Raw genomic sequence first — 23742 nt, forward strand, 5'->3', positions numbered from 1 at the left:
AGAAAACCCTGGACAGCCTTAGCCCACCCCAACTTACCACTCAGCGCTTTTTCTGGATGGAGAGAGATGAGTCATGGCTAACTCGGAGGTCACTGCTTTGCCTTCGCAGCTCTAGTTTTCTAGATTAAGTTAACTGAGGTGGGAAAACCCACCCAGAACGTGGACAGCACTACTCCATGGCTGGGGTTCTGGACTGAACAGGCAGCAAGCCCCAGAGATCTGCTTGGCTCCACCCACTTCCTGCTGGGATCGCAGTCATGCCCACCAAGCCTAGCTTTTCCAGGTGAGTCCTTGGATCAAATGCAGCTTCCTGAGCTTGCATGTATGGCAAGCGCTTCCCTGAGCTCGCTCTGCATCCCTTCCAGTTTTCAAGACTACGTAATTTTGTTTTCATTTTGCTGTTGTTTTTGAGACAGAGTCTAGTGAGGCAGTGTGTAGGCCTGGCTAACTGTAACTCATGCAGACCACAGATCTCTATGTAGGTCACAGGATCCTTCTACCTCTGCTTCGTGCTATTAAGCATATATTTTCTAAAGTTTGAGGTCTAGAATTGTGTGTGTGTGCACATCTGTGTGAGCACACATCTGCGGGAGCACACATACATGTGTACATGCACATATATGGAGGTCAGAGGTCGATGCTGGGTGTCTTCATCAATTGCTTTCTACTTTGTTTACTGAGGTAGGAGTTTCTGGATGCGCTTGGAGCTCTCTGGCTCAGCTAGTCTGGATAGCTAGCTCTTACACAGGTAACGGAATTAGAATCTGAACTCTTATCTTCATACATGGCAAGAAACTTTATCTTCTGAGCACTGCGCAAGGCCCTAGATCTAGAATATTTTTATGGTTAATTTTTTTTAATTATGTGTATGAGCAAGAGCAGGAGTGGGGTTTGGATTGTGTGCACGGGAGTGTGCATGGGAGTGTGTGCATGTGAGTGTGTGCATGGGAGTGTGTGCATAGGAGTGTGTGCATGGGAGTGTGTGTATGGGGAGTGTGCATGGGGAGTATGCGCATGGGAGTGTGCACATGGGAATGTGCGCATGGGAGTGTGCGCATGGGAGTGTGTGCACGGGAGTGCAGTTGCCCTTGCAAGCCAGATGCCCTGAGGTTGGAGTGGGTGGTTGTGAGCTCCTGATGTGGGTCCTAAGTGAGAGCGATGCTTGCTCTTGAGCGCTGAGCCGTCTCTGTACCAGGTTCCAGAGTTTTTAACTTCAGGATTTTCATTTGTTTCTTTTTTGTATTTCCACCTTCTCTTCCAAGATTTCCTATTTTTTACTCACTACTACTAGTATATTTTCCTTTATACCTTTGAACTTACCTATAGAACGTGGCTACTTTGAAAACTCTGTCTAGCCTGGTGAGATAGTTTAAAGTTTTGGGCACCTACCACCAAAGTTAACAACCCCAGTCCAGTTTCTGGGACCCACGTGTTTGGAAGAGAGGGCTCCATCCACTGTCTTCTGACCTCCACACACACCCTGCCCTGCGGCCACCCGATCCCCATTAACAAATACACGTGATTTTAACATTTCTTTTTTTTTTTTTTTTTTTTTTTTTTTTTGGTTTTTCGAGACAGGGTTTCTCTGTGTAGCTTTGCGCCTTTTCCTGGAACTCACTTGGTAGCCCAGGTTGGCCTTGAACTCACAGAGATCCGCCTGGCTCTGCCTCCCGAGTGCTGGGATTAAAGGTGTGTGCCACCACCGCCCGGCGATTTTAACATTTCACCTGTGATCCCCACATTTGTATCGTCCCAGGCTGTCTCTGTTAGTTACCTTCTCTTTTAAAAGTGGGTCGTTTTCTGGCACCTGCCTACACCTAGGGATTGGGGTCCTCTGGCTTGTGCAGAGTTGGGATTATTAGATGTACTGATTTATTTCAGTGTTCCCACCTTAGCAGATAATTAACCGAGGCAGTCTCAGACTTTAAACTGTCTTCTGTGAGACACACCACACGGACGCCTCTGTCCAGGCTTTTGCTGTTTTCTTTGCTGTGCGCGTACAGTCCACAGGCAGCCTGAGCCTTGTCCGCAGACTGTCCCTTTGTGGTCGTTTCCTCCTTCTCTGTGTTTTTAGCTGCTGTGGTCACATGCTTGCCACCCCCCGCCTCCTCCCGCCCGCCGTGGCTCCCAGGCCACAAACCCAGCTGGATTCTATTGAACTTTCGACAACTAAGATAAACTGTGATCTACCTTTAGGAAAAAAAAAATAGCAACAACAACTATAAAAATGATAAACTCACTACAATCAATCCTCTCTTCCCAGAGTTGACTGCGCCCCAATTCCTCTGTGCTTTTGTCATTGGGCCAGTTGTTCTTAAGATGTCGTCCAGAATTTACAGGTGTGGTTAACAAGGGGGCTGGTCAAATAGAAGCTGTCCCCATCACTGTGGAAGTGTGACAACCCTCCTCCTGGCTCCAGATGCCGCTGAATCAGCTCTATCATTTACAGCTCCGTTCTCCACAGCGACATGAGACCTTGGAGGGAGAAAACACGGAAGTGGCCTCCAGGGTGAGCATCTCTCTCAGATCCCTACCCTCCCAGCGCCATCAGAATCGCTAACTCTGCAGCTCTCAGGGCTGGGCTCCTCCTTCTCATCACCCCCAGCATTCTGCTCGGACATATCCTGTCGTGCTAATAATCTGCTCAGTCTACTGACTCCGGCACTCATCACATTTTCTCTTCTGAACTGAGACAGTGAGAGTGGAGACCGACTCTTCTTCATCCTGTACCCAGCCCCTCACTGTGCCTAGAACTGAGCCGGCCTTCCATTGCACACTCAGTAAATACTTGCTGATGGTTATGGAAAAGAGTCCTACACTGTAAGAAGGGCAGGAGTCTGTCCATTAGCTTGCACAAGGCAGCATAAACAGTATTGAGCATGTTGGGTGCTGTAGCCCAATCTCCCCAGGAGGAAGTCCTGTTCCTCGGTCTCCGGGAACACGCTGGGGAAAGCAGCAGCCCTTTGGGGCCCGCACAGCTTCACAAAGCTGCCTAAAACTCCTGGGTTCAGGGATCTATGAGGAAGAGGAGGCGGAGGACTCTAGCTGGGGAGAGTCAGTTCTCTCCTTCCAGCATGTGGACCCCAGGAACTGGACGAACAACGAGGCTTAGTGGAAGTCTTTACCACTGAGTCAGCTCACTGGCCCTGACAGAAACTTCCTGATATTTATTTTTATATTTCTCACAATAAAAGCATATGGACATGAAAGCACTAAGGAAATAGTTGCTGACCCTTGAGTCAATATATTAATCTTGAGGTGGAAATTTTAGATATATTGCTTTTCAAAAAACTTTAATTATTACTGTGGCGTGTGTATATGATGTATGTTTGAGTATGGGCACACATGTGCCAGAGTGTGGACATGCCACAGCAAGTGTGTGAAGGATTGGAGGGCACCACTGAGGACCTGGCTCTCTCCTTCCTCCATGTTTCAAAGACTGAGGCCAGGGCTGCATGGCACATTCTTCCACCAACTAGGCCAGCCCACCGGCCCTTAGACATGTTTCCTTTTTAAAAAATAGGCTTGTTTTTATTTTATGAGTATAAGTGCCTTTTCTGCATATGTGTGTATGATGTGTGTGCCTGGTGCCCACAGAGGTCAGAAAGAGACATCAGATCCCCCAGACTGGAGTGACAGATGTTTGTGAGGGGCCATATAGATGCTGGGAATCCAACTCAGGTCCTCTGCAAGAGCAGAAAGTGCCTTTAACTGCCAAACCATCTTCTCAGCCCCAGACACATTCTTGATGAACACTGAGACACTAGTAATATCTGGCCCTAAAATATGTTACAATCTTATAATTCCTACAATACTACAGTAATAGGATTTCCCCCCTCAAAATCTTCTATTTGGTTCAACATTTCACTATTATTTTAGGAAACAAAACAATATATTTTTAACAATTTCTAAACTTTTTCTATAACACGTATTTCAAAGTAATAAAACATCTAATGACATATCCTAATTGGCAATATGATAAATACTAAATGATTTCCAGTCAACTGATCTAAAGTATGAAGAAGGTGCCTCAAATCGTGTTCTCTATGACAAAATTTAAAAATTAATAAAATATGAGGATTCTTGTCTGGTACTAGATTTGATCCACAAAATAATTGTATCCCTGAGACAAAGGCCATCTTGAAAGTGTGCTGTTGTTGGTACTCTCCCCCCTGCCCTGAGACCCTCTAGGAATCCCTGGGGCCTCCAGCATGCAGGGAATGGACAGTTTTTAAAACCAGTCACAAATGGCATAACATTAAGTATTCTGCTAGTTTTTTTCCTCAAAGAAGCAGCAGCGGAGTTTGAGAAGTCCACGGCTTGCAGAGTTTACAGTCTAGAGCCTGGCTGGAGAGATGGCTCAGCGGCTTAGAGCACTGGCTGCTCTTGCAGAGGACCTGGGCTGGCTCCCCAGCACCCACACGTGGCAGCTCACAACCATCCGTAATGCTAGTTCCAGGAGATCTGACGCCCTCTCCTGGCCTCCAGGGGCACCAGGTGTGTGCAGGCAAAATACTCATATACATAAAAGAAATTTTAAAAAAATGGTCTATAGCCATAAACAGCAGCCACCAAAGTTCCGTTCTTGATCAAGTTTGAAAACAGACACAGGGGCAAAGGGTCCTAAGAATTTGCCCTCCAACAGAAATGTTCAGAGGCCAGGCGGCTGTGGTGCACGCCTTTAATCCCAGCACTCAGGAGGCACACGCAGGTGGATCTCTGTGAGTTCGAGGCCAGCCTGGTCTACAGAGGGAGATCCAGGACAGGCACCAAAACTACACAGAGAGACCCTGTCTTGAAAAAACAACAACAACAACAAAGTTCATGGAGAGAGAACATAGGAGTGTGTCTCTTAAGCCCGTTTTCCTTTCCTTCTGACTCCTCCTCATGTTCCCGTTCACTATGGACATGACCACCACGACTCTATGTCTAAAGTTTTCAAATTTCTAATCTAGCCTCTCTCTCATGATTACATCTCTAAAAGTCTTTTTTTTTTCTTGCTTTTCCTTTTAAACTGGTAAAACACATAGAAAGTGTCAACAACCTGTAACCTAATATATAGAGAGATTTTCTTGGAAGACACAAATCAGTCAACAATTAGTGAAAACCTACAGCCTGACAGGGAACTATTTTCTCCTTTACGGCCCCAGTCTCAGAATAATGAAATCGGCGCACGGGCCAAGCAGTTTGTGTGCACTTTGCCTTTTTAAATCAAACTGTGGTCTAGGGCAATTATGAGAATTTGTTCCCAAACCCTCTATCATTCTAAGACCCCACGTGGGTGACATTTATACCTAACTGAACATGCTCTGCATTCCTCTCTGTAGGTTACAGTGCATCCCCAAAGTGATGATGCTACAAGCGTAGGCCAGGGTTACGGAAGATGCGCCCTGGCCAACACGTGGGAGAGACAGAGAAGGAGCCTTCTAACACCGCAACTGCGACTCTTGAAAGAGCCGACCAGGATCATGGCAGGAAAGACAGAGAACAAAACGCATGGCATTGGACTCAGAATCCTACAAGAAGCAGACCAATTTTCCACTAAGGTCTAAGTCCCTTCAGGCTTTCCTGTTACTTCTGTTTTAGGGAGGGTGGTTACCGCCTTATTTAGAGCATGGCTTTGTCAGGAGTCAGCATAGGCAAGGAACAAGGAATTCCTCAAGAATGCTCTTGCTGCTGGGAAGAGAGAGGGCCACAGAGATTCCTGGGCTGCCTCAGCCTGCTGATGAATGCCTTCATCCTGATGCTAATTACCACTGGAGCATCCAAAGACTACCAGCCTGCAGCCTTGGCCAAATAACACCGATAAAAGCTATTCATCCTTTAGCATTTCCTGACAGTGTGCCAAGACAGGCACACACCAGAATGAGTTCCCAACCAGTGGTTTCATTAGGAATAAAACCAAATAAAGCAGGCAGTTGAAGGAGGGCTCCATTCACGAATTCTCCAGAAGATCCGATTTGGTAAGACTTCCAGGTTAACAACATATAAACCAATACGATTTAGTTGAGAGTAACAGACAGAGGGAGGCCAGTACATGAGATATCTATTCCTTGAGCAGTAAGGGCAAACAAGTGAGCAGGAGAGAGAGAGAGAGAGAGAGAGAGAGAGAGAGAGAGAGAGAGAGAGAGAGAGAGAGAGAGGAAGGTGACGGTGAACATCTACAAACAGCCATGCATATGCATGGGTTGGTGTATTTTCTGCGCAGACTTTCTGCAAACACACCTGGCTACCTGTCATTTTTAAACCACAAATAATGAAGTGCTCTTGCAGTTACCTGTGAACGCAGTTATTGGTTGAGGAACCAATTTTCTGCAGGTGTAAAAATTACATTTCTCAAAAGGAAAATTGAGGAATAGCCAGTTTACTCATTAAGGCTTTAGAATTCAGCTTTGGCTTGCTTTCTCTGAAATGATTCCTTCATTTTGGGGTCACAAAAGTTTAACTGTAATGCAAGAGGACCCTGGGTGCTGTGTGGTTCCAGGCCCTCTGTTCCTTTAAGAATAATCAAGGAACCTCAGGAACTTTCATTTACATGGGTTCTCTCTCCTAACCTTTTTATTAATACATTAGAAATTAAAACGGAGTAGAATTTTAATTGTTTAAATCCATTGCAATCCACAATCATAAAAACCATTACATTAAACCCCTAACATTTTAAAACTAGTTATGCTTTGGCTTGTGGGTCAGTGGTTAGAAAGTTATTTCCAATAGCCTTTCCAGATTATTATAGGATTGTTCCTTGATGCTATAAAGACAAAAGGGAACTGGATTGGAGGAAAAGACAACTTCGTGTGAAAAATCGGAGCAGCACTGTTGAGGGCGAGCGTGAGGAAGGCTTACAGGGAGGCCTCAGGAGAAAAACACCATTCTGTCATCAAATGCCTGGCTAGGGCTCCTCAAAACTGCCAAGGTCATCAAAAACGAGAAAAGTCTCAGAAACTGTGACAGTTAGGAACTAAGGAGATGATAACCTCAGAAGTCAATGGCATCCTAGGACAGAGAAGGGACATTAGATCGAAATAAGGAAGTGTGGATAAAGTAGAAACTTAATAATACTGTTTCAGAGAGCTCAGGAGTTCAGGCTACCTTACCGGCAAAATAGTAATAACATGAAAAATGTATTTAATATTTGTTCATTAAATGTACCAAACACATTAATAGAAGGTGTTAACAATAAAGGAACCTAGATTTGGGAGCAGATATAAACACTCTGTACTACAACCTCTGCAGGGAACCATGGAGTCAGTCGGCCTGGCCTCGCCGCCTTGAGAGGCATAGGTCACTGGTTTCTCAGGTTCGAGTCCATGGCTCCTGGGGCATAGTGCGCCTTCCAGTTCCTGAGAGACTGGTGCACTCAGCGGCAGTGAAGCGTTCAGGCTGCTGTGTGTTTCTCTGTATGTTCCCTTAGTAGTCAAGGACGCATGGGAACGTGACAGGACAGCTGGTCTTAGACATTAATCTTGTGGACCCTGTGTGGCCTGCCAACTTCACTGTGTCCTGGCCACTACAGCTGTATGGATCCTGGCAATTGCCATTATCTTCCGTTTCTGATAAAGGTATGAAAAGTCTGATTGCTCTCGATAAAATTGTCACGGCCTCGGCTGTGCTGTGGCCCCTCCAACTGGCCTGACTTCGTTCCTCGTGGCCATAGCAGGTGACCTCGGCCCGGCAAGTGCGGGCGCTTACAGCTCTCCATTTTCCTTTTTTCTTTCTTCCTCCTCTTCTTGTCTTCTTTTAAGCTTTCTGAGACAATATCTCACTGCAGCACAGGCTGACCTAGAGCTCACTGGGTACCCTGAACTCACGGTGACCGTCGTGCTCAGTCTCCTAACTGTTGGTGACAGGTATGAGCCACCACACCCAGGCTCCTCTCACTGTCAGCTGATCTAACCTGTTTAACGAAGCTCACAAGACGTAGTTTCTAAAATGTTAGTTGCACAGTAGACTCTGAACCAGTTCTGGCGTGGGCACAAGTACGTGCATGTGCGTGCATTTTTAAATTACACTTACTTAGATGTGTCACACATACGTGTGGAGGTCAGAGGACAGCTTGCTGGAGTTGGTTCTCTCTTTCTGCTGTGTGGATCGATGAGCTCGAATCAGGCCACAAGGCTAGAGGCTACCTGTTCGGCCGCCATCACCCTGGTCCCCAGCTTTTTGAGGAAAAGTGTACTATGTAGCTCGAGCTGGCCTCAAACTCCCAACCCTCCTGACCTAGCGCCCCCCAAATGCTGGGATTCCAGGGGCATGACACCATATATAGCTTATACTTTTGAATTATTATTTTCTATTAATCTTTCTGCCTTTTTCTTCTGTCATGTATGATTTTATAAGAGGATGCATTAGTTAGTTATTGGGAAATGTTGTTCCAATAAACTAGACCTTGCAAATGTTGAAATGTTTAATTATATAATTACCAAAACATTTAGCTAGACATGGGAGCAAACACCTGTGATCTCAGACATAGGAAGGCTGACCAGGAGGACGAGGAGTTCAAGGCCAGCCAAATCACAGAGAGAGACTGTTCTAACCCTGTTTCCTCTCCTCTCCTCTTCCCCAAACTCCTGAAATTCTGCATTTGTTGAGATCACCATCAATCTCACCAGAAAAAAAAAATGTTAAGAACTGGGAAGCTGTTGGTATCATGATGGCAGACACAAGTGCCCCAATGGTAACTTTCACTCGCTTGCTCACACTGCATCACTGGTAACAAATATGGCTCCTTTGCTCACACGATATCACTGGTAACAAATATGGCTCCTTTGCTCACACTGCATCACTGGTAACAAATATTGCTCACTGTTTTACTTGAAATGACAGTCTTCACTCATTTCCAAGAAATGTCTGTCAAACACTGTGAGGAAATGTCTGCCAAGCTGAACAACCACAGTCTGTCACTCAGTCTTTTATGTAAGAACTGGTACTCTCTGGGGGGGAGGAGGGGATCTTTCCCTCAAGGTAGCCATGATATTTGGTATACGGGAGTGTCTCATAAAGGCTCCTCTCATTTCCTCACCAAAAGGAAAAAAAAAATATTGGGAGCACACGTTCTCAAAGTTGAAACTTAACGAAATGAGTCATCTTTCCTGCCCTGTGGGGACTGGGCTTCGATGGAGCTGTCTCCACTCGGTTTTGGGGACTCTGTGAGTGCCCAGCCATGGAGGTCACAGCATGGTGTGATGCCACTGTCTTAATTCAGCGGGTTTTGCCTGTCACTTTTATAGCACCATTACTGGAAATCTCCCCCCCGGTGAGAAGAGCTGAGTGTCCTCTGTCTGCACAGACAGTATGTGGATTTCAGGACTCCTGGGGGCTCACAGGGACCCTACAGGTCTACAACTACTCCATGCAAACCACTGACATAAAGAACTACTAGACACGCCACACTCTGGGTCCAGAAAACATACATCATCTGGCTTCACTTTTCTTTGGGGTAGCTCTGATAGGAAGGGAATGGCAGGAGCAAAGTTCATCAAACCCCCCCACCCCACCCCTGCTCCCCACAGCCCTCTAAGAAGGCATTTTCCACATCACAGCAGGGAGAGAAAGCAGCAGTATTTGTATGGAGGGCCTCTAGGACTGGAGGCATCTGCTTCTCCAGCTAGCTTCACACCCTATCCAAGTCTAAGTTTACCTCAGATGTGGAAGTGTGCAAAGACTCTGAGTAGACTTCACAGCACAATCTGAACTCTACTGATGAACTGAGGCAGAACCTGCCAGACACTCCCAGGGGTAATGTAGAAGGAAAGAATATAGCATCTTGTTCCCAAACCAGCAAGAGTTCAAGCCCTCCTTTTGCCATTTAGTAGCAGTGTGACCTGAGGAAAGCTAATTAACATCTCAGTGCCTCTATTTCTCCACCTATAAAATGGGACAATAATAGCACTACCTTTCATGGTATTAAACAAACCAACACACAAAGAATGCTTAGAATGATGCCTTTTGCATGGCTCTGTTAGTTATTATTTTTATATGGCTGTCGAGGGGTCTCCTAATTTGGACTGGTTCTCTGAGCATGACGGTGCTGAATCAGACTTGTGAAGAGAGAGAATACTGAAGATAACAAGAAACTAGATGTTGATCTGCAGGGTTACAGATGTGAGACTGTGCTTGGAGGAGAGAAGAGAGAGGAATGTCCAGGTGCAATGCCCTGGGCCTGTTTGGCTGACTTATGGAATATGTCAAGGACTTCAAGTTAAAACCTTCTGTTACCTTACTAACTAACACACTGTAGATGAGTTGCTACCCACTTAAAAGTCTACAGAAATCTTATTTCCCTCCCCCGGTGGCTCAAAACCAGCCACTGCAGAGTGTCAAAGCATTTGCTCCTTGCAGGATTAATGTTTGTTTTTTTTTTTTTTCCATGATGATGTCAGTAGCAGCAGCTGAGTGGGGCTCAGGCCTTCCAGAGACCAGCTTATGTAATCCTAAGCGGGAACCAGGCACCCAGATATTGACTCCCATACCTGGGTTGGATGTGCTGTTTTTATCTTCACTGAACATCTTTTGGCAACCATGGAGTCTGGATCACAGAATCATTATAACTAATTAAGAGTTTTAGGCTAAATCTGAAGTTGAATGATTTCAAGGAGCCTCTTCATGCAACTATTCAGTCTCTGAATTGCCACAATTACAAGGCTGCAAAGAAATGCAGAATCACCATAATAAGAAAATAGCAGCGAGGAACTGACCACTTAAAAATTTAGCCCTTCCTCAGACGTCCTTCATCTGAGCACAACACGGGGAAACTGAGCACATCCCTCATCCAGTATCTTGTAGTCATTCGGGGCTTGTCCAATGCAGAAAATGCTCCAGTTACCATGGGATAAAGGGCGAACTCACCCATGCACGCAACTGGCGAGTGAAGGGTCTAGCTAACCAGAGGAAGGACAAACCTGACGGGGGTAACGACACCACAGAAATGCCAAACACAAACACCTGGAGTGTTCATGCACTGAAAAGATACCCAGAAAGACGTGAAATCCTGGAATGTTTTATAGAAAAGGTTTCCCACGCAACTCAACAACCAAGTCGTGAAGTGAAGGACATAATGGTTTATTGTTCTAGAATTTTGACATGATAGTTATGCCAAAACCACATGGAAATCTTGTTATTGTTGGTTCTGAGAGTCTAGTTCATAGCTGTTGCTCAATCCAAACTTTTGTCAAATAAAAGTGAGTTATGTTGGCATTATTTTCATTTTTCAATACTAAGTCCCGACCAACCTTCTTTCCATCACACCACTGAGCAGTAAAGAGATTATAAGAGATTTGGGATTCTAAATGGCCTCTTTCTGATACCAAGTGTCCTGAACTAATGAGCCTAGGAAAGAAATACAGACACTCAGAATGTGCCCCAAGGGAGCCCTGGCCTCCTCAGGACTCCATACCCCTGCCTGTTCCCTCTCCTCACTAGGTGTCCTACTGCAGAGAGAGGAAGAGCTTCATCCTTCGCAAGAGGGTCTGTTTTAGCAAAGACAGTAAAGTCTAAACGGAAGCACAAGAAGATTTTCTCCCTGCAAGACAGGTGACTTTGACCTTAACACTGATGCGCTGGTAGAAGCAGGAAGAGTCACGTCAGCCACAGTGGGTACAGAGGGTGGGTCGCCACCAGAGGCTCGCAATTAATCCTAACTGTATTCCTTCTAAAGCGCTAAGCAACTGCAGGGTACCCACTGCTTTAAAGGTGGTACCATCTCTGGTTGAAAGGTGACAAATTCTTGCCTGCTACAAGTAGAAACATGCTCACTCCCTACTCGGCAGGCATAAATGAAAAGGGCCTTCCCTTTGCCTCCAAACAGCTCTTCTGTAGTTACCCAAAATCAGAGACCGGGGGTGATGCTCGACTGAGGAGTTATGTGCAAAGTTCCTTGAATTTCTCAAGACTTAGACTGGATGCTGACATTAAATATTCTACTGAGCACGGAGAAGTCCCAAACTTCAGAAAGACAGAATTCATATCTATAACAGAGCTGCAAAGACTTTCTAATATATGGGGGGCGGGCATGTGCATGTATTTCATCTGTAAGACAAACTATTTATGATATAATACTAATGCCATAGTTCTATACATTGACTTCCCTTCACCTGGTCCAAACGGCTCAGATGTGGCCCAGAAGCATGACAATGAATTTGGGGAATGGCAATTCCTAATGACACACTTCCTTAGGTCACAGGACGCCCGCCACTCACCCTCCTCTCCCCACACACTCATCTCACCACACAGGCCAGAAGGTAACTTATGGGAGGTGTTCTCTTCTTCCACCATATGGGACCGGGGAATCGAACTCAGGGGGCTGGGCTTGGCTGCAAGCGTCCTTGCCCACTGCGCCATCTCGCCAGCCCTTACCTCGGTGTTTCTTACTTCCCTCATAAAGGACTTTTACAAAAGAGCCTTGACGAGGATTCTGCTTCGGCTTCCAGCCACAGTCGACAGTGGCCTCTGCATGTCTCAGTTTTGATTTTTCTGGAAAGGCCTTAAAGAGCAGATTTTGTGCCAGTACCTATGAAAACGGCTTGGCAAATAGATGAAAATTTCCCTGATTGAGACTTTTACCTCAGTTCTGACTCTGTGAAGAGCATTTTAAAATCTGAAACAGGCTGAAGGGAAGACGTGAAGTATTTTAACATGGGAAAGGGCCAGCCAGTCTGGCCAGGCCTGGATACTCACCCTCTCACACAGCTCTTCAAACGTGCAGTCGGCAATGGTTCCACAGGCTTTATTCAGCCTCAGCTCTCTCCCTTGCACTTTTAGAATCCTTGGTCTAGTTACTATGGGAACATGAACAAAGACTCAATCTTGTCTGGATAATTACTATAAAATTCATCTCTTACAGATAGGAAATGCATAGCTTGATGAATAATAGCACATGATTCAACACATAAATTAGACAAAACGCTGATACAATGACTGCCACTCGAGCGTGGCATCAACCCATAGACAGCAATGGGACTTATTAATTGGTCAGTGGAGATTGGGCATTGTGTTCCAAATGTATTCTCTTTCAAGAGAAATTAACTTACGTACAATCATTTTGTTTCTGGGCCAGCTCATCAAACAACTTATCCATGACAGCCTCCACATCAGCTTCACTTGTACTACAGTGAAAAGAATAATAGAATATGAAATTAATAACACTTGAAGCCGACATCAAACAGCTGCCTGAGTCTGCTTAGCTTTTTGCCCATAAAAAAAGAGAACAGGGTGATCTGCTCTAAATACAAACATTAGATTTAGAATACACTTAAAAAGCAGAGAATATTAACTCTCAGGTAGACGATCCTGCCTTATTTGCATACATTGAAAGACTTCTGAGCTTCTAGATGTTTCCAGTAATGAGACGATACAGACAGAGTAAATCCATTAATCCTATGTGTACACAGGAGCAGAAAGCGGCTGACTCTCGCTTGCAGGCCAAACAACAGCCAACAGGCAAGGCCGTCAAGCATCCAGCAAGTACCCTTTGAAATCTCCCCTGAGAGGGTGCACGGGAAACTAAACATTGAGGGGGTTTTTAGAAAAACCAAGCCCAGCTACTGGCGGCGAGGATCGAGCAGTCAGAATGGAATTGCTAGCTGCCAAATACCAACTTGATGTGCACATCAGAAACTCTCTCAGATTCTGTGCGTCTGAAGACACGGAGGACAGACTCCCGTCGTACAAGGACAATTGCAGACCACTGTTTCTCTCAAAAGTGTCCTTGCTGGAGGTCCCTCAAGCCCCCTCCTCTGTGATGCCTTCTATGGCAGCACTATGGAGGAAGTCTTCGATGGCAGCAGCCATGGAGTGAGTCTACCACAGCCTTTGTATTCTAATTAGAAATCACCATATGCTTGAGGCGCGCACATATAGAAATGTGATAATGCTGTGGCCTCTCTTCTCACTTTTTTTTTCAAAGAAGGGTTGATAAATTAACAGTCAATAGAAGAAACTAACTGGTAAAAGGAAGCTGTCCAAAAAAAAAAAAAAAAAACCCAAACAACTTCAAGTGAAAATCTAAGTTTCCTCCAATCCTACACACAAGCTTACACAAGATGACCTGCCAATATGCTTAATTTTGACAGCAATCAATCTTAACTAATTGTGGAAGCAAACTGACGTCGCTTTAATAGTGTCCTGTGGAAAATCAGTCGTTAAGATGGAGTTGAAACGAAAATCTTTCTTAGCAGGCTGCTGGCATTTCACATTCGGCCGCAGCAGACGCAACAACTTACACATGCAGCAGGGCAGCCATCTTGAAGGAGGCCAGTGCCGCCCACCTCTGTGGCTCTCAAAACTATCATGTGCCATGGTTGACTCCATAGGGAATGCTACCTGATGTTTGTAACATCTTATAAGACCTTTAAATTAAGACATTAAAGTAACTAAATAACACTACATAAAGAACGATTCAGAGAGACAGTCACCCAAATTTAACTTTCTGTATTACTCTCGCATGCATGTTGAGGCCTGAGGAAAAATTCGTGGGAGTTGCTCTCTCCTTCTCCCATGTGGGTCCTCAGGTTCAACTCAGGCCATCAGGCTTGGCAGCAAACACTTTTATCAGCCCCGCAAAGCAAACTTAAAGTTAGCAAGAAACCACAAAGTCAATGTCAATGTCACATCAAGCACCTGGATGTTTAGAAGTCATTCTTGGAATTCATTTAGAACAATTTCTACCATGCATTGGTGTGTGCACACACACCGTTGTTTCTGAGAAGTGGTGTGTGTGTTCATGCTTGTGTGCTCATGCTTGTGTGTATATGCGTGTGTGTGCATATGTATGTGCAGAAGTGCAGTGCGCGCGTGTGTGTGGAAGCCAGAGGCTGACACCAGGCTGGCAACCGTCCCCCAGTTGACCAGGCTGAACTGATCATGAACTCCAGGACTGCCTGTCCCTGAACCTGCCCCACCACCAATTCCAGCAATGGGATTGCATAAGTGCAACTCTGGCTTTTATGTGGGTGCTGGGGATCCAAACTCGGTGCCTCGTGCTTGCATGGCAAGTACTCTACCAGTTGAGCCATATCTCTATCCCTTATTTAAAAAAAAAAAAAAAATCACACTACATAGTCCAGTCTGACCTCGAACTTCGGCTCCTCCTGCCCAGGCTCCAGAGTACCTGGTTAATGATCTACTTAAAATTTACTTTTACTTATTATTACCAGTGTATGTTGGGGAGCATGCATATGCCACCGAGCGCATGTGAGATCTAAGGGTATCTTCGTGGAGTCAGTTTGGCACGGGTTCTGGGAATTGAACTCAGGCCATCCGGCTTTCTCAGCAAATACCAACTGAGCCATGTCACTAGTCCTAATGGCATACTTATCAAGGCAGATAGAATGGAGTAAGTATCACACACACACACACACACACACACACACACACACACACACACACACACGCACACTCCAACCTCTCCTTCATAACAAGGTTAGTATTTCATGTTGCATTTTATTTTGGTTTTACGAGACAGGATCCTGCCATGTAGTCTAGGCTGGCCTATAGTTTGCAATCCTCCTGCCTCCATCTCCTGAGTGATTAAAATTATAGAACTGTACCACCACACCCACCACAAAATTATATTTATTTCAACATTGTCATATTAGAATTTTATTACACTAACATAAACAGATACTCTGAAAGTCCAAAATACGAAAAGGTCTCAGCATTAAGTGGTCCAAAACTAAAAGCATTTCATAAACACAGTCTGTGTGACACGTGACTACTGCCCATCTAAGAGCATTTCAAAAACGCAGTCTGTGCGACCCAGGACTGCTGTCCATCTCCTGACATGCACTTGGCAGCAGGAGTAAGTTTGACAGGCACAGGGGACAGGAAACTCATCTTCATACCCCCTTAAAAGCAGGCAGAGTGGTGGCTACTGCATGCTCTGGTGTTTTTGACTTAGCTGGATTGATAAAATAGAAAAGAGGAGCAGGAAAGGAGTTCTTACCATACACAGATATTCCCAAATCCTTAACAAGTAACTCAGAAAACCTTATCTTCCCACATGCCACTCAGACCCAGGCGTTCCTGTTTAAAGAGACGGAGCAGCTATTGGGTCCTGTAAGTAGTTTTAATTCTTACGTTTTCATTCTGGATGTGTATAGGATGTGTAGGTGCAGCAATCCGGGCCATGGGGCACACAGGGAAGCCAGAGCACAACTCTGTGGGTCTGCTCTCCCCTTCCACCTCTGCATGGATTTGGGGGTTCAAAGCTAGGCCATCAGACTTGTACAGCAAGGGCTTTACCCACTGAGCCATCTTGCCAGGCTGTACTCACTTTTTTTTGAAGATGAGCATTAGAAAAACTAAGAGAAAAAACCTTTCATTACCCAATCATGTTGGTCTAAAAATCCAGTTATCTATTGTACATTTCCAAATCCTAATTTAAAGAGCTTTCACTACGTCTCGCACTTGTAACAAAAACCTTAGGCGATTCTAAACCGTGCAGTGCGTCCAAGGAGAAGAGCAGTTGCTCTCTGTTGGACTACCACACCACAGCGAGTTCCTCACACTATTCTTACCTCGCCATGGAGGTGATGTCATTGTCACGTGTTCACAGAAGGGAAGATGGAGATTCAGAACTGTGTCATCTAATCTGAATACATAAAGACATAAACTGTATGACAGAAAAAAAGTCATAGCCAGACTGGGAGCACTATGGTAATATTATGTCATACCAAATAAAAATTTATCACCACATAAAAATTCCAACAGAACAACTGTCGAAGTTCTCTTACGAAGCTGCATAAAAAGATGGCCCAACCGGTAAGGAGCCCATCATTTCTTCTTGCTGAGCAACAAACGCAAAGAAAAATCATGCCAAGTGTGGTGTTGCATGCCTGCGATCCCAGCCTTTAGAAGCTGAGGCAGGAGGATGGCACTATGGTTTGGACAGGAAATGGTTCTTACAGGCTCACTACTGCAGATATGCTGCTAGCTGATGGGCACGTGAGAAGTACAACTTGGATACGTTAGCGAACTCATGACAGGGGGCAAGAGCCATGTTAGGATGTGCGTTTGGTTGGGGAAGGTGGATCATGAGGTAAAGCAGTCACATGTCCAGGGGCCCACGATGGTGCTCTGCTTTACCATGTGCCTTGAAACAACAGACTCAAGAATAGTGAACAGTAGGGACCAAATAAATCATTCCTCCTTTAAGTCATTTCTCTCGGGTGCTTGGTCACAGCAGTGTGAAGGCTCCGTAGCTCGGTGACTCTGTGCTGATGGTGACATGAAGAAGTGGCCTGGTTAATGAATCCATTCCTGAAGTCAGAGCTGTCGGGAGGGAATCACTCCCTAACTGTGTGTGTTGGGAGCCTGGTGCTGCCTTGTGATCTCTGTGGATCATGAAACAGAGGGGGAGCTCAAGGCTGACCCTGGTTAGACCACAATCCTTCCCCTGCCCACAGCCACCCAGTCTCAGGCTAGGCTCTACTTCCTAAAATTTCTACAACCTCCAAAAGCCAACAGCTGGCACCAAACACAGGAGCCTGTGGGGACTTTTTATATTCAATCCGTAGCCATAGGCTATTCCATTCATAGGAAATCACCTATGAAATAATAATGGCTAACTTCTGGAAGAAGGGTCACTGTGACACAAAAATGAAAGGTACCTAAATTGATATTCAATGATGGAGAATATGATTAAGTACAGTTAGATCCATTTATGAAATGGACTACCAAGCAGTTTGGGATTCTTCGTTGGTGGTTTGTTTATGTATCTCACAAAGTTGACAGAATTGCTAACTTCCTGCAATTTCTAAAGATGCCAATGAACTTTGTGGTAGTTTGAATGTAAATGGCCCCCATAAGCTCTTAGGGAGTGGCACTATTAGAAGGTGTGGCCTTGTTGGAGGAGGTGTGGCACTGTTGGAGGAAGTGTGTCATTGTGGGGTGGGCACTGAGGTCTCCTATGCTCAAACTATTCCTAATTCAGACCACTTCCTGTTGCCTGTGGGTCAAAGATGTAGGACTTTCAGCTCCTTCTCCAGCATCAGGTCTGCCTGCATGCCACCATGTTGCACCATGATGAAAATGGACTAAACCTCTGAAACTGTAAGCCAGCCCCAATTAAATGTTTTCCTTTATAAGAGTTGCCGTGGTCATGGTGTCTCTTCACAACAATAGAAACCCTAATAACTGGTTCCAGTTCTTGCTCTCACAATTATAACACCCTCTCACCTGCCTCTGCCTTTCCTCATCTTCCCCACACCACAGTGTCTTCTTAAAGGGTGGGGGATCAAGAGTCACTGGTCTCTGTGGCCAGCAACTGTGATAAGAGCCTTTCCCTGCCCTTCTTCTTGAGAGAGTTGGTTATGCTCCCTAAAGAAAACGATGGGGAGGAAGCTGTTAAAGTAACTACTTGGAAAGAAGAAGGGATATGTCATGGGAAGAAGCCTTGAGTTTAAAGACTCACGTCATTTTGAGTTCACCTTCTCTGTTTCCTATTTGTGGTTCAAGATGTGAGCTCTTAGCTGCTGCTCCAGCTACCATGTCTTTGCTCTGTCATCATGGACTCTAACCCTCTGGAACCATAAGCCAAATACATTCTTCTCTATAAGTTATCTTGACTATGGTGTTTTATCACAGCAACAGGAAAGTAATGCAATACCAGTGTTCAGCATAGCTGATACTACCATAATTTATACTCCAACTGGCACCTGGCAGTGCACAAAAGAAGTCCACACCGTCTGCAGTCTTACTAGAATTCTGTAGCCCTTTCCATTGTAATGATTATGGTATGTACATTATAAATTACTTCAATGTAAGTTGCTTCAAATTATTTTTAGATATGGGTAGAACATAAAATAATACATAATTGAATTAAAGAAATAGTTAAGTCAGAAATGTTTTCTTAATAAAATATCATGTTTATATAAAAATGTAAAAAACATCTAAGATTTTCCCCCACTATTTTTGAATTTTTAAGATTTATTTTTACTTTACGTATATGGGTACTTTGCCTGCATGTATGTATATTGTGTGTGCAATGCCTGAAAAGGCCAGAAGGGGGTGTCAGATCCCTTGGAACTGGAGTTGCAGATGGCTGCCAACCACCATGTAGGTACTGGGAAGCGAACCTGGGCTCTTTGGAAGAGTAGTCAGTGCTCTCAACTCTAAGCCATCTCTCCAGCCTCACCGTAGGCTGCTTCCAAGTAGGAAATTTCAAGTATACAACATTATTGTAAAAACTTCAGCCAGAGAAAATGCATTCAAATTCAAACAAGAAAAGAATGTATGTCATCTGCCATGACAAACCGGAGTAGTGACTCTATCACAGTTCTGAAGGGACACACTTAAAGGGAAAATAAGATTCCCTTAAATAAAACTCTTTCTTCAGGAATATAACCACACCCATGCAGCTCTAATGAAGGACCAGGACTTGCTAGGCTTTTGTTTAGCTAGTTTGGGTTTTTGTAAGATTTATTTATTTTTATTATTTTTATCGACGTGTGTGTGTGTGTGTGTGTGTGTGTGTGTGTGTGTGTGTGTGTATGTGTGCATGTGTGTGTGTTGGGCACACAGAATGCTGCATGTGCTCACAGAACCCAGAAGAGCTGGAATTACAGGCCTCTGTGAGCCCCCCAATATAGATGCTGGGAACCAAACTAGGGTCCTCTGGAAAGACAAGTGCTCTTTAACACGGAGACATTTCTCCAGACCCTCATAAGAATTTTAAACAAACTTTTGCGAATATATGTTGCACTGTGCCTTTTTCCTAAAGACCTCACAACAGAAGAATGGGTTTTGAGAATAGACTGGTGGCCAGTCTCCATGACAAAGATCTGGAAGCTCAGCCTCAGAACAGCCTCATTAAGGGGGCTGGAGGGACGGCTCAGCATCCATGCAGAAACATGACAATGGCGGCATACACCTGTAACCCAGCACTGGGGAGGTGGAGGCACTATGGTCCTTGGGACTTGCTAACCAACCAGTCTAGCAGAATTGGTAAGCTCCAGGTTCAGTGGGTGGCTTGTCTTGGGGGGGCGGGGTGGAAAAAAGATGGAGAGAGGCTGAAGAAGACATCTGATGACATGGACTTCTGGCCCTCAGACACACACACACACACACACACACACACACACACACACACACACACACCCCTACCCATACATCCCCAAAATGAGCTTAATTCTGAGTGTTCTCTTAGAGTTACAAAAATACATGTCCCATACACCAATGAAGCAAATATCCCATTCAGTAATATCCCATTCTAACCATAAAGAGGCATCTCCTCAAGAAGGGAAGTAGCATCAGAATAACCGGAAGACAAGGGAACTGGGTCTGGGCTTGAAGAGTGTTCCCTTCCTCTCCGTTAGGACACAGAAAGGAGCAGGAACCAAACACTGTGCAGGGCGCAGCTCAGTGCTGGTGGCAGCCGAGTGTGCACAGCCCTGGTCCGGTCCCTCGCTCTGCAAGCATTTGACTGACTGGCTTCAGTTCCCTCGAGAGAGCTGCACTCTGGGTAATTGTTCACGGTACAACACTACTGTATACTAGGCCTTTGTGTAGATAAGATGCAAGAAAAGAAAACCTGTCCACGGCTAATCAAAAGTTGACACAGAAAGAGCATTCGGGTCGTTTCTGATGTGAGGCAAAGCCACTCTTTTCCAAAGCTGCTCCTCTCCCTCGAGGGCCAAGACAGCCGGCGCCCAGCACAGCCCCTTTCTTCTGCTCCGCAATGCCCTGAAACCCAGCCATCTCATCCCTCCGGTCACCTTTGTCCTCCGAGCAGCAGCGCTGAGGGGCGGCTTTCTATTTTCTGTTCAGCAGCACCACTGTGTCTTTAAGTCAGAAAAGCCCTGGAATCAACCACTGTTCAGGTGCCAGGAAATCTGGCACCAACTCCCACAGGAATCCTGAGTACAGTACCTGGATTAAAAGCCTGATTGCTTTGGAAGTATGAGAATTGTGATTTATCTTTTCCACATTAAATCAGTAAGCAGAAAAGAAATTAATCAGTCATTCCAGTTTTGAAAAAAAAAATTTACAGCTGAAATCAAGCATTCAACATAAAAAAACTTAGCCTCAAGGAAACAGAACATGTCGAAATGAGCTTATTATTGCTGGATCATTTGAAATTCTCAACAAAAATTCCCAAACACTTGGAGGTTTTTGGAAGAGGGTCATGCATGAAGTTAAATGGAAATCAATTTCTTCAAGACCCTCCCACTTCATTAGGACTGACTCAAGGGGACAGAATGCTAACACACTTTGCTCCTTTGTCCCCTTTCAAAAATCAACAGCTTGTTAAGGTATCAACAAGCAGAATAGGGCTGGCTTTCCTCAGTCCCCATCGCTCCGTGTTCTCTATGCCAGGGAGCCAAAGTTGATTTGACAGAGAAATTTCTCCTTCCTCTCGGGGGTTCTTTGCCAAACTTTCCTGGCAGAGAGTCTCGGCGCTCTACCGATTCCTTGTGCGCCCATGCTGTATAGCTCTTTGTCCTCACACCAAACATAATCTGGGGCTGGAGGCAGGTCTAAAATTAAGTTGGTTTATGCTTGCCTTAATATAAAACAGCCTTGGTCGCATTTCAAATCCTGTAGGTGTGTTTTACATAACGGAATCAGTTGTTCAAGTGGATTTTTATCCCGCTGTTTATCTTCTCAGTCACGCAAAGGCTTAATTGACTGTTCAGAGATCCATTTCAGTCTCCACGTTCCCACCCTTCTCAGTCACCTGGTGGATGATTTCCCTGGCTCCATTAATCTTGACCTGTACGTACTGCAGAAAGTGGGATCTCCTCAAATTGCAGGGCCTTCACCCCTCTCGTCTCCGCAGAAAATGGCTACTGACTTTCTGTGCCGCGTTTACCTAAAAGAAGTCAGTAGCCTAGCATGCAGAACTGCAGTTTGATCTGTTTTTTAAAAATTCCTTTTTGTATAATTTCAGAAAGCGATATGAACGAAAGGTCTTAAAAAACAATAAAGATAAACGAGAAGTTGAATAATGAGGGAAAGAGGCGAGGGGGTTTTAAGAGCCTTTTTTCAAAGTCCCTAGCAAGTAACTAAGGACCCGGGCCCTCTGCCAGATCGGTTTTTCTTGTCCTAGAGACTGACTTTCAGTTCAATCTGTGATCTGTTTGGAGATGAAATGACGAGCTGATAAGAATGCTAAGTACCTGAGCTGGGCATGGTGGTAGTTCACGCCTATGATCCCAAATACAAGAGGCTGAAGCAGGAGGATTGTGCAAATTCAAAGGCAGCCTGGGGTACCGAGTGAGTTCCAGGCTGAATGAGACCCTGTCATATAGCAGGGTGGGGGAAGAGAAGGTTAAAAACTGAAAAGTTGTATGCACACGATCTGCTCACATACTGTACATCTACACAATATTATCTACAGCAGGATACTTTTGCTCGTGTGGTTAAGCAGGGAATCATGGGCCAGATTTCTTCTGTGACAACAAGCCAAAGTGTCCTGCAGAATGAGGTGCCACTGCAACACGCAGGCCACTGGTCTGGCTGGTGTGGAAGTCTGTACAAGAGGGTGGCTGCTCTGTATCACTTGTTAGGTGGTGTTTCAAAGTTTCACACACTTGGTATTAATTTCTCATTCAGTGGCCCTTGAGTTAATGTGCAATTAATTACTAATTAAGTGTACATTTAAATTATGTCAAATGGAATACTTCCATGGTTTTAACAGCTAAAAAACTTGAAAAACGATGTGTGTGATTATGTCCTACGGGCTATGGAACGGGAAGCTGATACATGTAATAACATATAGCTCTGTTTGCAAGGTGGACTTGTGCATTTATGAGGAGACAGTGAATGACAGGTTATGATCAACCTTGTCGGAATGAAATAGATGATAAGATAATAACATTAATTGTAAACTGAAAGTCCAGACTTTAGCTTAGGGGTGTTCAATCATAAACTTTACACAAATATTCCAAAAATAAGGGTATTCAACCTGCCCCATGAACTAACAAATCCGCTAGCCTAGAAGACATGGACAAACTCCTAGAAAGACACAAATCAACTATCAACTGACCAAGAAGGGGGATGTGGAGGAGAATGGGGTCCTTCCAAACTTGTTATGAGGCCAGCGTTATCCTGTTATCAAAACCAGACTGAAGTATGTCCAGAAGAGAAAGCCAATGACATGCATCTCTTCCAACTACGGCCATGAAAGTCACTAATAAAGTACTGATAAGCCTAACCGAGCTAAGTACAAGAGGATTCTACACTGTGATTGTTATGGTCTGGAGCTGAGTGTCCCCCCAAATCACCCGCTCTCTCACTGCTGTTAAACTCATGTTAAAGGCATGGTTCCCAGCTCAGGGCACTACTGTGGGGTAGAGGAACCTTAGGGAGTGGGGTTTAGTAAGGCAGCTAGGTAAGAGGGGTACCCTCAAATAAGACCTCCTCCTCCTCCTCCTCCTCCTCCTCCTCTTCCTCCTCCTCCTCCTCCTCCTCCTCCTCCTCTCTCCTTTCCTCTTCCCAGCTGCCTTGGCCCCACGGCGCTCCAGCCACGGTGGCCAGCCTCGACACAGGCCCTAAGGCAGGGGTGCCATCTGCACATGGGTGGAACCTGGGAAGCCATGGGCTGAAACAGGAATATCCTCCTGCTAAGTAGTTTGACTCAGATGTTCTGCTCAGAGATGGAAAGCTGACGAGTATGAAAATATTTATTCCAGAAATGCAAGGCTAATCTAAAATCTAAAATCAATTAGTAGCACCAAGTGTGTTAATGTAACAATGGGCCGAAATCACACAGTTCTCTTAGCAAAGACAGAAAATGCATCTCAGAAA

The 23742-nt window shown here is 45.0% G+C and overlaps 1 protein-coding gene and 1 long non-coding RNA gene across 6 annotated transcripts in view; one reads left to right on the plus strand and one right to left on the minus strand.

Moving 5' to 3' along the window:
* The window catches only part of Afg1l (AFG1 like ATPase), a 195340-nt gene that overhangs the window by 21712 nt on the left and 149886 nt on the right, over positions 1-23742 (minus strand). For 4 of the 5 annotated variants that reach the window (XM_052751532.1, XM_052751531.1, XM_052751534.1 and 1 more), the window contains 2 exons: positions 13030-13100; positions 12673-12773 (listed from right to left, as the gene is read on the minus strand). The exons of the other annotated variant lie outside the window; for it this stretch is intronic. In XM_052751532.1, the coding sequence (XP_052607492.1) occupies positions 12673-12773; positions 13030-13100 (172 nt within the window). The remainder of the gene's footprint in view (positions 1-12672; positions 12774-13029; positions 13101-23742) is intronic. 5 annotated transcript variants of the gene reach the window in all.
* Positions 39-7157, plus strand: LOC128118698 (uncharacterized). The gene is made up of 3 exons (XR_008221302.1): positions 39-283; positions 2264-2509; positions 5328-7157. It is a non-coding gene; the product is annotated as an uncharacterized LOC128118698 (long non-coding RNA).

The sequence above is a fragment of the Peromyscus californicus genome, unplaced genomic scaffold (assembly GCF_007827085.1).
Source record: "Peromyscus californicus insignis strain IS unplaced genomic scaffold, ASM782708v3 Scaffold_22__1_contigs__length_63687245, whole genome shotgun sequence".
Classification (NCBI taxonomy): domain Eukaryota; kingdom Metazoa; phylum Chordata; class Mammalia; order Rodentia; family Cricetidae; genus Peromyscus; species Peromyscus californicus.